General features: G+C 33.5%; 1 protein-coding gene and 1 long non-coding RNA gene across 2 annotated transcripts; both read left to right on the top strand.

The window, feature by feature from the left end:
• The first annotated feature begins 529 nt into the window (after window positions 1-529).
• On the top strand, window positions 530-1,060 carry LOC137402226 (uncharacterized). Its single transcript, XM_068088724.1, has one exon. The coding sequence runs from the start codon at window positions 530-532 to the stop codon at window positions 1,058-1,060; it is 531 nt and encodes a 176-aa protein (XP_067944825.1).
• An 8,185-nt stretch (window positions 1,061-9,245) lies between these two features.
• On the top strand, window positions 9,246-13,184 carry LOC137401557 (uncharacterized). Its single transcript, XR_010979351.1, has 3 exons — window positions 9,246-9,403; window positions 9,667-9,781; window positions 12,766-13,184. It is a non-coding gene; the product is annotated as an uncharacterized lncRNA (long non-coding RNA).
• The last annotated feature ends 5,307 nt before the right edge of the window (window positions 13,185-18,491 follow it).

Consider the following 18,491-nt stretch of genomic DNA (forward strand, 5'->3'; position numbering starts at 1 on the left):
ATTATTTTTTTATTGTATTATTATTTTATTTTTGTATTATTATTTTATTATTGTATTATTATTATTTTATTATTGTATTATTATTATTATATTATTGTATTATTATTATTTTATTATTGCATTATTATTATTTTATTATTGTATTATTATTATATTATTGTATTATTATTATTATATTATTGTATTATTATTATTATATTATTGTATTATTATTATTTTATTATTGTATTATTATTATTTTATTATTGTATTATTATTATTTTATTATTGTATTATTATTTTATTATTGTATTATTATTATTTTATTAATGTATTATTATTATTTTATTATTGTATTATTATTATTTTATTATTATTTTATCTCGAAGATCTGCAAGTGAATACAACAAACCATTTTAGCATATACTGAATTGCTGTAATAGCTATCATTTGCAATCATAGCCTAAAAAAATTAAAATAATTATTAAAATCTCAGGCTACACTTTTGCTGACACATTACCACATATGTGTTGTCAGCGCATATGTGATGATGTGTCACCACGCTGAATTGGTTAGTGACATATCTGAGTTGGTTGGTGACACATCCGAGTTGGTTAGTGACACATCTGAGTTGGTTAGTGACATATCTGAGTTGGTTGGTGACACATCTGAGTTGGTTAGTGACACATCTGAGTTGGTTAGTGACACATCTGAGTTGGTTAGTGACACATCTGAGTTGGTTGGTGACACATCTGAGTTGGTTAGTGACACATCTGAGTTGGTTGGTGACACATCCGAGTTGGTTGGTGACACATCTAAGTTGGTTAGTGACACATCTGAGTTGGTTAGTTACACATCTGAGTTGGTTGGTGACACATCTGAGTTGGTTGGTGACACATCTGAGTTGGTTAGTGACACATCTGAGTTGGTTGGTGACACATCTGAGTTGGTTAGTGACACATCTGAGTTGGTTGGTGACACATCTGAGTTGGTTAGTGACACATCTGAGTTGGTTAGTGACACATCTGAGTTGGTTGGTGACACATCTGAGTTGGTTTGTGACACATACGAGTTGGTTTGAGTGCATTATCAATTAACTCAAATCAACTCGGCTGTTGTTTACCATTATGCAGTTCAATAAAAGCAAAAGCTACTTCATATATATATATATATATATATATATATATATATATTTATATATATATATATATATATATAGTCAACTCTCATTGGTAATGGGATTTGTGTCCCTTGCCTAAGCTCTGAGCTGCACTGATGAGGCTTCAATAGCCGAAACAGTACTGTCTGTAGCATGCGTATATATATATATATATATATATATATATATATATATATATATATATATATATATATATATATATATATATATAATTTGTGAGGAGTATATACATGCACTTGGAATATGATGGCTTTACGTTTGTAGAATTGCGTATCCTGATTTCTTAGGTGATTTTCAGCCTCTTTTATTCCACCAAACGGCAGCTAGTGACAGAGCTACTGAGATTCTCACAACTAGCATTTATTATTTAATACAGAATAATGCATTGATTTGTTTAATAATCCAAGTTAATTTATGTTTTTAAATCAAATCCTAAATCTCTTTCGCATCTGTCCAAATTGAGTCAAATCAAATAAAAAACTAGCTTAAAGGGCTACAAAAGCAGGATTTGTTTCTACTATTATAATGGTTTAATATTCAACTTATTTAGTTACCATTTCAACACAGCACTGTATAATGCGTAGATGGAAGATGGAAACGCAACTCCTCAGTTTCAACAATCAAAGCTAAATGCAAGACAGCCCTCTCAATATGCACAACTAATAATGTAGGCAAAGATTGTAATATTTTACAAGTGTATGCAGGAGTCACTGTAAAAGAAATCGTAAGAAAAGACAACTCTAAAACTCCTGTCATCTACTACATATTGACAGGATATGAGAGAGCTCACAATAACACATATAATATAAGATTACCTGTGTTATTGTGTTACACTTAAATTAAAAAGTGTTCTGAGCATTTTGAGCTTTCATGTTACACAAAAAACTGACAAGCTTGGCAAATTATTGTTAGCATTGTATTCTTATCACTATTATTACTATTATTACTATTATTATTATTGTTGTATTCTCACAGATACATGTATGTACATGATTTGGTGTACTAAACTGGGTGTACAAGGAAACGGCAAAAAATATATCCCAATTATATATATTCAAACTTTTGCAAAATATAACATTCAATAACAAATAATAACATAATAATACTGGTGTTGTCAGTTTATCAAACCAATACTTATAGCAATAGATGAGGTTACCCAACATCCCCATTTTAATATGGCCACTCAAAGTTCAACAGAACCAGTATCCTGACTTACTGACTGCAAAAGAGATCTTTCAATGTTCTCAAAATTACTTGTCAGGTCGCCGTTGCATAATCTTTAGTAAACTTTTGAGACTTACATGTACATTTTTTTAAAAAACTTTATCTATGTTATTCTCTAGGTTGGAGAGATTAAAGGGTTTTGTAAGGTTCTGTTTGTCTCTGTTAAGTCATGTTAAGTTTCTTGAAGTCATTTTTCTGTCAGCCTTTGGACCAACAACATGCAGTTTTTCAGCTCTGTTTTTCAATGCTGATACTTTCTTTTATTTGTATAAAAGTTTCATCATTGCGCCAATGTCATATACATATCTATTCAAGAATTAACCAGAAGGGGAATCACATATTATTTAGCAATCTCCTGGATGTGTTATTAAGGTAAATGTTATATCTTTCATTTTGTGTGTTTTATTTTATATGTTACCAATGGCTTTGCAGATGACCAACTGTATAATTAACATACTTCCAATAATCTTTTATCGACAATCAAGTTATTGTTTTATTGTAGTTTCACGGTGTTAATTAATAAGCATGAATAATAAATTTGAATAGAATATACACTATGTCTCATCACCCGTATGTGACAACATAACTGTGAACCAGGGATCCACTACAGGCTTCATAACCTGTTACCAATGTCACCGATAGGTTAATGGAGCTGAATGACACCTGTCGCAGGTTTACATGGCTCTTGCGCAAGCTTAAAACTTTTGTTGCTATGGAGGTAAAAACTAGTGCTGCACTATATCTTTGCATGCACATTTGACTATTTGGTCTCTAAATATATCGAATATCGAAAAATATCGAATGTCTGAGTTGTCTTCTTTTGATATATAGTGTTGGGCCTTAACACGAACGATATGAGAAGATATATGCTAAAATCGGTTAGAAAAACTGGAGTTGTTCCCTCTTTACAGTAAGAAGAACAGACAACTCCACTTTAGCAAAATAAAATAACCCGATATTTTGATAAAATATAGGCTTCAATATTCATATCGATTTGACAACTGACTAAATATAAAATCATTCACTGAGATATACGAATGATATCGGTTTATCGTGCAGCACTAGTAAAAACCCTAAATAACAACATCCTTTACAAACTGAAAATTGAATTGTCTTTTAGATATTTGCTAAGAGACTTTAAACCTTTTTTCCAGCTGCCAAACAATTGAGGCCCTGTTGGCAGCACTGTGTGTATATTTGTATGCTGCTCTGTGTCTGTCTAGTTGTTACTGTTGACATCTCTGTGTGTATCTCTTAGTTATTTGTTGACAGCGCGAGTGCATGTGGTGTGTGCGTGTGTGTGCGTGCGTGTGTGTGTGTGCGTGTGTGTGTGCATGTGTGTGCGTTTGTGCGTGTGCGTGTGCGTGTGTGTGTGTCTAGTTGTGACTGATGGCAGCCCCGTGTGTGCGTCGTGTCATTACTGACGGAGATATTGAACACAATATGATTTATGCTAGATCACTTTATAGCTCGAATGGTGTTCTTCTTACCGCCTTGGAAACTGAACCCTATTTTCTCTTTCAAGCAGTACTCATCTACGCGTTTACAGATCTAAAATTGTATATGTTTGTGCGTGTGAATCTGATCAATTTAAACCTTTTAAGCTTATGTACCATTAACTACACATTATATGGTTACACTCGGAGCTAACAGATTGTTTACCAATAAAAGCTCATGCATTTTGAACATTGACCACAAGGAAATAACGCAACAGTTAAACTACCATTATCAGTGATCTGGTCAGAGCCAATGTTTGTGGGAACACCTGCCTTGCAAGGCAAGCGTGCCAGTCCTAGTAGCGTGTTTGTTACAGTGTTGGCACGGTAATAGAGTATAAGCTCTTGATCCTTTGTTAAGCACAATCATTCGTCTGTTACTTTCAGTGCTAAAATCCTGTTGATGTTGCCAACTTCTACGCTAGAGGCTAGTTGCTATTCAACAAATGTTCCAACCAGCTCCCGTTTTGCTGATAATGTTAATATGTAAAATGCAGCAGTTTAGTTGAACATTGAGAGGTGAGTTAACAAACAGATGGTGTGTAGTTTTGTGAGTTAAAACTATGATCTTTTTCTACCACACTCTAAGATCATTTAACCAAGATCAGCATGAAGCCAAAAGCTATTGCTGGTTCTCTTGAAAACTACCTACTTTATTAGATAGTTGCAGAGGTAGACAACTCTCATCCGTGACAGCTACATTAAGTCTAACTGTGTCCATAGCTTTCCTATTATTATTCGGTTTTTTTAAAATGAAACACTTCGTGTCTCTAAAAGTTCCTGGAAATAATAAACCTGTTTTTGTGTACCATCTGCATGTCTTTCGTTTGTCCGCTGAGTTTTTCATGATAAACTTATCAATGGTTGACCACATCTGACAAAAATGTGAATAACATCTCACAACTCTATTTCTAACTGTGATACAGCGTTGAGTCTGTGGTTCAGGTGTTACACACATACATTGCCAAAGGTTTAAAAATTTGAATTTAAAATTTAAAATATATTAAGTTATGTGAAAATAGAAATTTTTTTTAAAAGAAAGCCTCAAATTCATAAATTCAGAAATAATGATTTTATAAAGCAAACTTAAATTTATATTCAAACCTATTGATATTATGCTCAGCGCCAAAGACCGATGTCAAAGGTCGATGTCAAAGGTCGATGTCAAAGGTCGATGTCAAAGGTCGATGTCAAAGGTTGATGCTCTTAATCACCAAAAGCCAAAACTTTTTAGCATCAGTCATATGTTATTCATATGTTATTCATATGTTATTCATATGTTATTCATATGTCATTCATATGTTATTCATATGTTAATCCATTCGTAACAATAATACATTGAGGTTAATTAGCCATTGTAGAGTTTTCGTCAAACTCAAAAACTTCTTTTAGTGGGATTATGTGTGAGGATTGATTTTACTGATATTGTTCTTTATTTCTTAAAACCGTGAAACCTGCAAGGTTAAAGTACAGGATAGTACGAGATATAAATATGGATTTGGCATGATAAATTTGAAATTATATATCAAATTACTAATTAGCAATAGCGTAATATTTTTAATGTGTAAAAACAATAATAATGTATGAAAGAGAAGCTAACTTGTTCTCTGATAATTGCATTTAGATTTTGATTCCCTGTATCTGTAACGCGTATGCTATCTGTTTGTTTGGCTTGCTAAGTTCAACTGTTTGCCATAAAAATACCACCCAAGTTGCTTGTTACCCAAACCCATCGTGATTGGCCGAGCAGCAAAATTTTTTTTCCCAAACAGGTTTACATACGGCAGTAAAGTCTTGGCTTCTGGTTAGTTTTAGTAATTGAGTTTTACTAACCAAAACCTACATCATTACATTAAAAATCAATAGTTATAATTAGAAAGGAACACAAAATTCTAAAATTTTAGTAAAAATGGTTTAAATTAACGAGTTTTAAGTGAGCGCCCTTTTACGTTTTAAAAGCACTTTTTGAAAAGTAACATAATTTTTACTACATCATTTAGAATTTTGTGTTTCTTTCTAATTATAACTATTGATTTTCAATGTAATGATGTACATGTATGTTTTGATTACTAAAACTCAATTACTAAAACCAATCAGGAGCCAAGATGTTACTGCCGTATTTAAATCTGTTTGGGAAAAAAATTCGCAGCCTGGCAGGTGTCAGGCCATCAGTGAAGCACACCTAACCCCTAAGATCTGTGGTGACCTCAGACTCAAGGCAAAACCACACCGGGCCAGTAGGGCAACACCAAAACAAATGGCTCTAGCACACCTTGCTCAACCTCAACAACCATAAATAGCAAATGCGTCAATCATAGATTGCCGAAATGATTTCTTTTGGCTAACGATGTTAGATAAATCATTTTTTCATGTACTCAAGTTGTAATACGGTGCAGACTTTCTGAGTGGATTTTTACGACTGGTTCTCGATGCAGAGGAAATGCTCTTTTATGAAACAGAGAGGGATGCATGTGGCTGTTTTGATCGGTTATAATATTAACTATGTTATAATTAGAATAAGTTCTTCTATAAAGAACAGAATGGTTACGCCACCCTCGCCACCCTGACAAAGTTAATCTCTGAGAATTGAAACCATGCTAAATGGTAACACAACAGAAGCCAGTGACTTAATAGCAAAGCTTTTCAAAGCAATAACTGTGACACATCGCTAGCTGTTGGTAAGTATAACAATGTAGGTGTCTCATCTGTTTAATCTACACTGAGGCAATGAGCCTACTAGTTCACATAACCATGTGGAGACAATCACACTATAACTGATCACTATAGCCTGTGCTCTGTTACTCAGCAGTAAGTTATTTCTTTGTATCACTCATTGCATCCATATCAAGTTGAATTCTATACCGTATGTCATTCGTTCTTTACTCCATTAATTTATCATCTGAACAATCTTTTATCTTATTTATTCTTATTATTAATATTTTACTTATTCAGTTATAAATAAACGATAATCTATAAATCTAGTTTTATACATAATATCTCTAATATTGTGAGTCAGAGAGTGTGAGTCAGATGTGTTATACATTTACAAATAAACCTGCGACACAATTATCAGACACAATTATCCATGTAATTCTATTCTTACATATACATGTAATATCTCTTCGATATTTCCAGGTGCGTACAATTTTATATTCACTTTGTGAATGTATATTCACTCTTATGTGAATGTCTGTTAGTACACATCATGTTTTCATGTCAGTATTCCTGTTTCTACTGATTGCGTGTGTGTAATTTGAAAGAATGATTAAACTGATAAATGAAACAAATGCCTCACGCCTCTATTCATAGAGGTGACACAATACTCCTACAGTGAACCCGATTTGATTATCAAAGGCAATAGTAAAAGCTTGTCAAACAATAGAGTTATCTATCTCTGGAAAAGTTCTTGTTGTAAGAGTGTTCGATGTCTCATCCCTCTATCCATAGATGTGATACAATACTCTGACAGTGAACCCGATTTGATTATTTAAGGCAACAGTAGGAGCTTGTCAAACAATAGAGTTATTACTCTCTATATCATACTTGTTATAAGAGTGTTTGATGACTCATCAGTCTATTCATACATGTGATACAATACTAGGCAGGCAAACTGATTTGATTATCTGAGGCAATAGTAAGGGCTTTTCACACAATAGAGTTATCTCTCTCTAGAAAGTACTTGTTGTAAGAGAATTTGAACAGCATTTCATCTAACCAACGCTAATATTTCATAAAAAACTTGTAGGATTATTTGATGTATCCTCTAGCTACACATATGATATAATACTAGGGCCAAGCATACCATGGGTTTTATGGTAGCCATGAAGACAAATGCTACCATGGTCTCCTAAGCCTTGGAAACTATCAAGATAAAACTGCCTTTTATTATAAGCTCTGATTTTGGGAGGATTACTTCTTGCCTTAACATTCGCTTCCTCTCTAGTTACTAGACGTCTATAAGTCTATCAGTTTCTGAAACATCAACTTATACCCTTTAAAGATCCAATGGTAATAGAGAGAGAGCGTTGGAAACTCAATCTGCCAATCGTTCTTGAAGAAATTTTGATTATTAGCCAATCAGAGCCTTGGCTTTCTCATCACTTATGCTAATTATTCTGTTTCTAATTTGTAAAAAACATCAAACTCTATTTGTTTGGGAAAAGTTAAAGACCCTCCCAATTCCTGTACAAAACAAGTTTTTCATTTTATGTGATTATAAACTTTGACAACTAAGTAGTGTTGCTCTTTGAAACTTTGGAGTTGTCTCGACTATTAATTACTGTGAAAAGTTATGATTAGTCTACTTCATGTTGCTAGCTTAATAAAACTTCACGCTTTACTATTCTATGACCTTCACGAGACCCTAACCATAAGATGACCCAAAAAGAGATTATCTGATTTCTGTATTGGCTTTCATTTGCCACAGTTCAACTATGTAAGCCCAATTTGTAAGCACGAGTTATTACGGCTCTGTTCTACTGTGGACGTTTATAAACTTATCAAAATGTTCAGATGTTCGAGTTGTCTTTCTTTCTTTTCAGCGTGTTGAGACAAGTTTTAATCAGAATGAGCACTAAAGATATCTTATCAATTACTCACAATCCCTGTTACTGTTTTGCTCATGAAGAGATGCTATGGTGGCTAGCGTCTCTTTATAGGAGTCGTCTAAATAAATAAGAAGACAATTCTATTTGATCAAATATTTGTAACACGCCTTGTGTACAATACATGTATTCAATGCTGAGTTTTAAAATTAATGCACAACGCTTCTTGAAATGAATTTTAGTATAGTTTTTACTATCTATAAATTACCTAGCATTTGCTGCCAGCACGACCCTGGCAGAAGTTAGCCGATGTCATTTATTTTAGACTGTGAGCATGCCGTGAATATGAGAGCAGCCAAAGAACCCAAAAACTAGCTGTTATTTATAAAACTGACACAAGCATTGCAACAATCATGATCTGGTCGCCAAATTACTTTTGCATAAATAGTAACATCAACCACTTTTTTTCTGTCAAATCATATATATTACAACGGAATCTATTGTTTAGCTTGAAAAATTTTATTGATGTTTTTATTAGATGCATAAATCGTTGATTTGCCAATTTACAACTATTGATCTATTGATCAGCGGTGCGTGAGATCGGTATTCATGCCAATTCCGTATTAAGAGAATGGTTAGAGAGATTAGACCAATTGTAACACACGCTTACAACAATGCCTGCCATGTACTTAGCGTTCAGCTCGGGAAACCATTTAATTTATGACCATGTATCATGAGATTCCTGGCGACGAATACTGATTCATTGCGGTCGCACTGGCAACGCCAAGTTCACTTAATATATTCATGAATGATAATCAACAGCTGAAATGATCAGATAACAGTGTGAGTTTCGAAAGAGGCAGTTGTGTGCTCTGGACTGGAGGAATAGAAAACATCTGTTCCGCTTTGAGTTTCACCAGTTTGACTTTAGTTTTGAGTAAAGGCTAAACTCAGTTCCCGGAAAGACTATCTTTGAATAGGTAAGTTTTAACATTAGAAATGCTTGTCACCTTCTGATTATAGAATGAATAAAATATGTGACCCTGCGATGACAAATTTTATCAACTTAAAATAGTATATATAATTCTTCTTCAAAACTGTTACATGTAATTTTGTTAGTAACGAATATTGCTTAGTTAAGGTTTACAATAGGCTGTTATTTACTATGAATAGCAATATAATCATATAATATGATACCAATTTATCGAAGGTGTTATAATACATGTTATAATTTCTATTACAGAACACAAGCATACGAAAAGCTGACAATGAAGTGGTTCTGGTTTATCACGGCACTCTTGATTTTTCTTTCTATTTCGGTGCAAGAATCAGATGGGGTCTATGGCTTCTCTTTTCTGGTGAGCTTAAATTTTATCTATTTTGTGCCCATGCATTCATTATTCTGACATGTTCTAGCAAGTGCCCTTGCATTCATTATTCTGACATGTTGTAGCAAGTGCCCGTGCACTCATTATTTTGATGTCTAACAAGTGCTCGTGCATTCATTACTTCGACTTCTAGCAAGTGTCCTTGCATTTATAATTTTGACTTCTTCTAGCAACAAGTGCCCTTGCATTTATTATTTTGGCATATTCTAGCAAGTGCCCTTGCATTTATTATTTTGGCATATTCTAGCAAGTGCCCTTGCATTTATTATTTTGACTTTTAACAAGTGCTTGGGCATTCATTACTTCGACTTTTTTTAGCAAGTGCCCGAGCATTCATTATCTTGACAACCTGGTGCAGGTTAAATCGCAATAGACACACCACATACAAATCATTGAATACTTCATAACCCATGTCTTCTAAAATTCATCAGATATCTAATATTTGGTCGACCAGCCATCTTACAAATAATACGACACGGTGCTAATAATCTCTGCTAGTAATAGTAGATTTAGAGAACCACAACTTTCACCTTTAACCATAGAGATAGATTTTATTTTTTATATTATCTGAGGATGAGCTATTAAAATATTTTATCAAAATGATTTTTTAAATTTGAGTATAAAACAATTTATACTGATACTGGCTGCAGATGCTTTTTACAACTCTATGGACATTGATAAAAGCAAAAATTGACGGTAGACCAAAAGCAATAGTAAATCTATAATTTACTTGTATGAAGCATCAATAAAATCACTCTCTAAGTTAGCTATAGTAAGACTATTCACTGACAGAATAGACATGTAAATCCTTTAAAGAGAACCTTTATTTCATCAGGCGGGCATTTCTCAGCGCCCTTCTTCCAGTAATTACCCATGCTGACCCATACCCATTAACAGACCCATATTGTGCACCCTTCCTTGCAAAAGACTTATGCTCAACGCCCTGAGTTACCCACCTCAGTTTTACTAATATCAATTAATTAATTATGCTTGGGCATTCATTACTTCGACTTCTAGCAAGTGCCTGAGCATTCATTATCTTGACAACCTGGTGCAGGTTAAATCGCAATAGACACTCCACATACAAATTATTGAATACTCCATAACCCATGTCTTCTAAAATTCACCAGATCACTCTCTAAGTTGGCTATACTAAGGCTATTTGCTGACAGAATAAACATGTAAATCTTTCAAGGAGAACCTTTATTTCATCAGGCAGGTAATTCTGAGCACCCTCCCTCCAGTAATTACTCATTCTAAGCACCATTTTCTGCAACAGACCCATATTGCGCACCCTTCCTTGCAAAAGACTCATGCTCAACGCCCTGAGTTACCCACCTCAGTTTTACTAATATCAATTAAAGGGTGGAAGTGGATAATTAGCATGAGAATCTGAATATTTGGAGAGCGCATCAGTTAGGGTGGCGTAAACAATACAAGGAAAATCTTACCACATGTGTGAGGCTTGTAATATGGTAATGAGGTACTCGGTTACGCGAGTTGACATCTCAAACTGGTACTGGAGAAGGTTCTGACGACTTCCTCCTCCGAAAATTTGTAGAGGAATTTTTTTGAAGTTGTTAATCTGCTTTTCCTTGGACACAACGGTATGAACATTTGTGTGGTTCTCTGACATAAATCTATCGGTGTTCCGCTATTGTACACAGCTGAATCAGCGGGTCTTCTAAAATATCTAGGAGAGATGATTAAATCTATTTTAAATCTCTTAATAGTGTCTCCTTGAATGGCCACCTTTAAATAGAACACATTTTTACTAAACGATTCAGAGATGGCTATAATCCTGTTTCTCACGGAGTTAATCTCTCACTGGATTAACTAGTTTTTACCCTGACATGTATTTTGCAATGCTATGAGAGCTCGTGTTTACTAACAGCTAAGTCAGACTTCTGCTAAATGATTCACTTGAAGATTTTATTGCTGGAGTAAACAGATTACCATAATTAATTGAAAACTTTTATTGTTTCTCTTTCATTGTCAAGGATGTCTAGAGATCAAGGGCTGAGAGGCTTTATAGAAATTTACAATAACAAAATGCTACTCCGTAGTCGAATGCACTACAATGTAGCTCGATGTGTTGTGTATATTGTGTAAACTTCATACATTATAATTATATGTAATTATACAATACTTGTAATTATATTGCAAATTTTTTCTATATGAAGAGCCACCTTAATCTGTATGTCATATAATTTAATATGCATGTTTCACCCTGGTCATGTACATATGATAATTATAATTAGGTAGGTAGATTTTCAAAAATGTTTAAAAACATGTATTTGCTTTTTGATGGTCCAGAATATTTGTCGAATCAACTTTAAAAAATGATATATTTCCAAAATAACGCCACAATAATAAACTATATTGTCAGCTGATTAAATTTTTTAACAGAAATAACCGTAATCCAAGTGGGTGCTAGTCAGTATAAGTTCTGTGTATATTTAGACCAGTGTTTTTCTTGCACACATGTTCTGTCTATATTTTAAAATTCAGGCTGTAATTATCAGTTATCTCCCTTGCTTTATGGAAATTATTTATTTCATAACCATTTCTTTTCCTCATAGTTGTGTTAACTAAATATTTGAATTTTAAATAAGTAGTTATACTATGTTATATAAACTTGTATATTTTAGATGCAATTAAGAACAAAAGCATATTGAAAAATAATTCTTTTGCACTTGATTTATATTAACTGTATGAATTACATAATATGGGTGCTAACCAAAATCAAAAACCTTGACTAAAAAAATTATGTAGTACAAATACATAGCATGAAGAGTGTTAAAATTATTGGAGAATTGAATTTGTATGACTATGTATTAACAGCCTCAGAGAGTGGTGAAATTACTTGACTCAGGGCCTCTGCAATGTAGAATACATGTGTGGATCTAAGGCTATGTCTTTCACAATTGAACATCCTGATGTGTTTATTGTAGAACCGCCGAAGATGTTGTTTATGGGGACGAAAGAAGTACTGCCCCTACGCAGCATCATCATTCTTTGGTGAAAGACCCTGCTACTACAGATCGTACTGTCGCCACTTCTGCAACACACTGCGTTAGCTAACACCATTTGGTATTTATAGAGCGGACTGATTTCATTGTGTTAATATCTGGCATGAAGGCTGTTCGTTGGGTATTTACAACATTGTGGAGCTGTTACATTATTTTTTTGCATATTTATTCGTGGCTTGTTGGAGAGCCTGTCATCATTGGATTTATTATTTTAACATTTATGAAGGTTTGTAGACCTTTGCTAATTTTAACATTTCTCTCAACAGATAATATATTATGTTATTTAGTTATAGGTCTAATTTCACACCAAATATTACCAATAAAATACACATTACCAACAGCGTGAAGGTTTTGGTTTTGGTTTTTCTATTGTATAATCTGGTTCCTAGCGACATTCAAAGCTTTCGGTTTTCTGTAAGCAGACAACTCCTCTGGCAGAATATAAACCTCATTATGAAAACAATGAGGTTTATTGTATCAACAACTGGTCATTTCATCCGATCATCTACAATCAACTTTGGTATAATTTGATATGTCAGAAGTATATAAAATATAGTAAAATAACGATCAGAAAATATGATTCGACTGTATCCACTAGTGCATCGCAATTCGTATGTTAAAATTTTAGCATTCTCTGATCTCATATTCTCCTATCTTGCAATAAACACCCATTATTTGCGCAGAATTTCAACAAATATGTACAATAAGCTACATTAAACATAAACAAACAGACAATTATATACCTTACTTTCTGCAGGTGCATCAGTCTTCGCCTGTAGACATTCTGTGACGAAGACATCGGCATCATTGCCTTAGCTTCTACTTATTTTAATACATTCTACCCATCAAGCTCTCCTCATAATTTAGCATCGATTCTTATAGTCAAAGTAGGGTCTGTCGTACTGTCCTACCCCTCATGCTTTAGCAAAGGTACTGCATATTTGGTTGGACCAAAATCTTTAGAATTTTCAGGTATTTGGCAAAGACAATTTTGAGGGCTTGCGTCTAACTTGCATTGCTTATGCAATATGGAACGACTTCAGATCCCAGTGAAGAGGTTTCCGTGTGGCGTAACATGGTTACATCACAACACAGTTGGAGCTACAGCTGATTACAGCAGGTTTGTATCCTGCAGGATAGGTTTTAGAGGCACCATTACTAATACTAGTACTGCAAGTGATACTAGTAAACAGGAAGACCAGCACTAATAATAGTACTACAAATAGTACTAGTAAACAGTGAGACCATTACTAATATTAGTACTACAAGTGGTTCTAGTAAACAGGGAGATCATTACTAATATTAGTACTACAAGGGATACTAGTAAACAGTGAGACCATTACTAATATTAGTACTACAAGTGGTACTAGTAAACAGGGAGTGTCTGATCAACCACCTTTCGACTCTAAATTACTGCCATCTTTATTTTACGCCCTTTTTGCTAATCAACCTTTCCTTTGTGCTGCAATATATCTTAATGAGCCATTACACTGGCTCAAAGGAAGGTTGTAATGGCTAATGGGAACATCGATGCGCTGGTTGCAAGGTTTTGTTGGAATTGGCAGAGCTTTAGTGCTATTGCGGTAGAATGCTAACATTAAGCAAACCTTTTTGACTTTGTGATGCTTTAGTACTAGTTTCACTATGATTATTACTAGTATAATTAGTATCATTACTATATTGTCATGTGTAATAACTACACGCACCTCCACAATTATCTTTAGACCCGCTATGGGGGCCAAGTGGCTCAAGTGGTGGTGTGCTGTGCTTAGAGCCTGAAGGTCTGGGTTTGATTATTTTGTGGTGCAATCTTTTTTCCTAACACTCTTGGCATGGCTTTGGACAGACAGACAAACAGACAAACGAGTACGGCTTTTATTATAGTAAAGAACTTATGTGTGAATGAAAATAAGGAAGGTGTATTACAAACAGTATCATGGGTTCAACTTTATTCAAATGGTTCTAACTTTATTGGCTATCATTTTTACAGCAGTAAATTTCATTGGACAATGCATTACTAACAGTAAATTTTATTGAACGATGCATTACTAACAGTAAATTTTATTGGACGATGCGTTACTACCAGTAAATTTTATTGGACAATGCATTACTAACAGTAAATTTTATTGGACGATGCATTACTAGCAGTAAATTTCATTGGACAGTACATTGTTAACAGTAGCTTTCATTGCAGCACATTAATAACAGTAAATTTTATTTGATAATATATTGCCAACAATAGACGCCATTAGAAAATGTACTCATGTTACCAACAGATAATTTAATAGGCCAACATATTGTCAACAGTAAATTTCATTGGACAATGAGTCACCAATACGCAATTTAGCTGTGTAATATATTGTTAACAGCAAATTTCATTAAACAATGTATCACAAACTGGTCATTTCATCCGATCATCTACAATCAACTTTGGTATAATTTGATATGTGAGGAGTATATAAAATATAATATAAAATAACGATCAGAAAGTATGATTCGATTGTATCCACTAGTGCATCTGCAGTATTATTTTTCCTGATCACCAGTTCTCTGAATCATCAGCTTGTATAACCAGCTGGTTACATGATGGCTTGCTTCCTTGATAAACAGAGAGTAATGAATAGTGTCTTTATCTCCGCGGCTCTAGCCTCAGCTGCTCCAATGCTAATCCCCCTGTATATTGGTAAATAGTTCTCAAGTGGTGAGTGATCAAGTACAGGCTAATTGAGCTGGGCTTTGTTAAGGAGATGACACATTGAGATACAAACAGTAGGCAACGTTCAGCGGTTACCTACTCTTGGAAACAGGAAATATCTTTCTAATAATAGATACTAAACACCCTCCCAATTATAGCCAGCAGGTCTGAGCTGTTTTACCCAGAGCTAAGGCTAGATCAAAGGTAATGTTATATATAGTATCTATGGTATTTTACAAGCTTAGATCACTCATTTGCTATGCGAGTTTTGTTTTCCTTAAGTTTTTGTGGTTAGTAATTAAGTGGTGTTGTTGAGGAGAAATGGTATGTTATAAACTGTCATGTAACAGGCATAGGTGAGTTGAGTCACTCGCTGGTGTGTGTGGGTGCTCAATCACCTTTCTCTAGGACATCGTTACTAATCAAAGAGGATCGTCCTATCTTCTAACCGTGATTCATAATTGAGAAACAATCAGACCAATATATTGTAATAGGAATAGCTTCGCTGGGTCACGCGAGGTTAACCCTAGTTTTCCTTTCCGGTATGTTCTATTAATGCTTAATGTGAAGAGATAATGAGGCTTTCAGATAGAATTGTGTAGTGGCTTTGTGAACAAGTTCAATCCTAGAAAGTTTTAAGCCAAACTAGATTCGGTAATTGAGAGCATGCGTGTGCTGATGATCCGACCATGAGAATCCTCATGCAATAGGATTTTATGTACGTAATACTATGCACTCATCAAAACGTGTACACTTCTCAACTATACACTCATCAACACATGTACATTTCTCTACTATACACTCATCATTATATGTACACTTCTCTACTATACACTTGTCAATATGTGTACATTTCTCTACTATACACTTATCAATACATGTATATTTCTCTACTATACACCCTTCAATACATGTATATTTCTCTACTATACACTTATCAATACATGTACATTTCTCTACTATACACTTATCGATACATGTATATTTCTCTACTATACACTTATCGATACATGTATATTTCTTTATTATACACTTATCAATACATGTACATTTCTCTACTATACACTCATCAATATGTGTACATTTCTCTACTATACACTTATCAATACATGTATATTTCTCTACTATACCCTTATCAATACATGTATATTTCTCTACTATACACTTATCAATACATGAATATTTCTCTACTATACACTTATCAATACATGTATATTTCTCTACTATACACTTATCAATACATGTATATTTCTCTACTATACACTTATCAATACATGAATATTTCTCTACTATACACTTATCAATACATGTATATTTCTCTACTATACACTTGTCAATACATGTATATTTCCCTACTATACCCTTATCAATACATGTACATTTCTCTACTATACACTTATCGATACATGTATATTTCTCTACTATACACTTATCAATACATGTATATTTCTCTATTATACACTTATCAATACATGTATATTTCTCTACTATACACTTATCGATACATGTATATTTCTCTACTATACACTTATCAATACATGTATATTTCTCTACTATACACTTATCAATACATGTATATTTCTATACTATACACTTATCAATACATGTATATTTCTCTACTATACACTTATCAATACATGTATATTTCTCTACTATACACTTATCGATACATGTATATTTCTCTACTATACACTTATCGATACATGTATATTTCTCTATTATACACTTATCGATACATGTATATTTCTCTACTATACCCTTATCAATACATGTATATTTCTCTACTATACCCTTATCAATACATGTATATTTCTCTACTATACACTCATCAATCTATATAAATCTGAAAGTGTGTCTGTCGTTCATCTGACCAGCTACAGCGATAAAGTTTAGTGACAAAAAATCACCCTCGTACTGGAATTGAACTCATGAAGACTGCAACTGCAAGCAAGCACATAACCACAAAGCTAAACCATGCTTATCACACCCATTGTTCTTACCATATACTGTATATCCTTTTCATGATTACACACGCTAAATTATTAATTAATACAGTGCGCCCTCAGGCTACGATGTCCCTGTTATAAGATTATTTTCGCCTCACAATTATATAGAACACGATGTTTTTTTCCGTTCTTGCCATACAAAGACGAACATTTTTTCGGCTTTTATCCGCCATCAACAATAATTTCTTTCGAAATTAAAACTGAAAGTCAGTTTACTGATTACATCAAAATAATGAAAATGCCAATATATGCTTTTCGCTGATATCCGTCTCACACCGCATGAAGGAAATACGATGCTCACTTTCTCTCAGTTTAGCGTTATTCCCTATATGTTATAGCAGAAACAAAACTGGAAACAAATAGAGGATAAATTTTTAAACGGTGATAAAACTATAGACGATGACAAAATTCAATTTTAGTTTAGCAAAATACATGCTAAAACTTAGCTTTAAGTATGTGTCTAGTAGGCTAAAATCATTTACGTTAAATTCAACGTTTATTTGGTACATCTGTCTCGAAGGGAAGAACTCTCTATGTACATACTGCATGTAGTATTTTGTAATGCTACATTTTATTGCAGATCATAACCACTAAATACACTAAAGTTCCTGTATAATAATAATATTTAGTAATATAATTATTATACACACTTCTATGCACTAACTGTTATTGTTCACTCAACATATTTCTGCTTTTTTTGTTTTTTCAGTTTATATTACCAGAACGTTTGTATTATTTTGTGTTCGATTACCAAAACCTTTTTTGTAATCGTAGCAAAACAGATTATATTTAGCTATTTCTTACTAATTATTTCACATTTACATTTAAAAACCTTTACAGTTGTTTTATTTTTTTCTCCCAATTTATTTGAACTACACAAGACACTTTTCTCATGATATGAAGTTTGAAAGTGGGAATGGTAAATGTTGTTATATGTTAAATACAAT

This window comes from Watersipora subatra, chromosome 8 (genome assembly GCF_963576615.1).
Source record: "Watersipora subatra chromosome 8, tzWatSuba1.1, whole genome shotgun sequence".
NCBI classification, from domain to species: Eukaryota; Metazoa; Bryozoa; class Gymnolaemata; order Cheilostomatida; family Watersiporidae; genus Watersipora; species Watersipora subatra.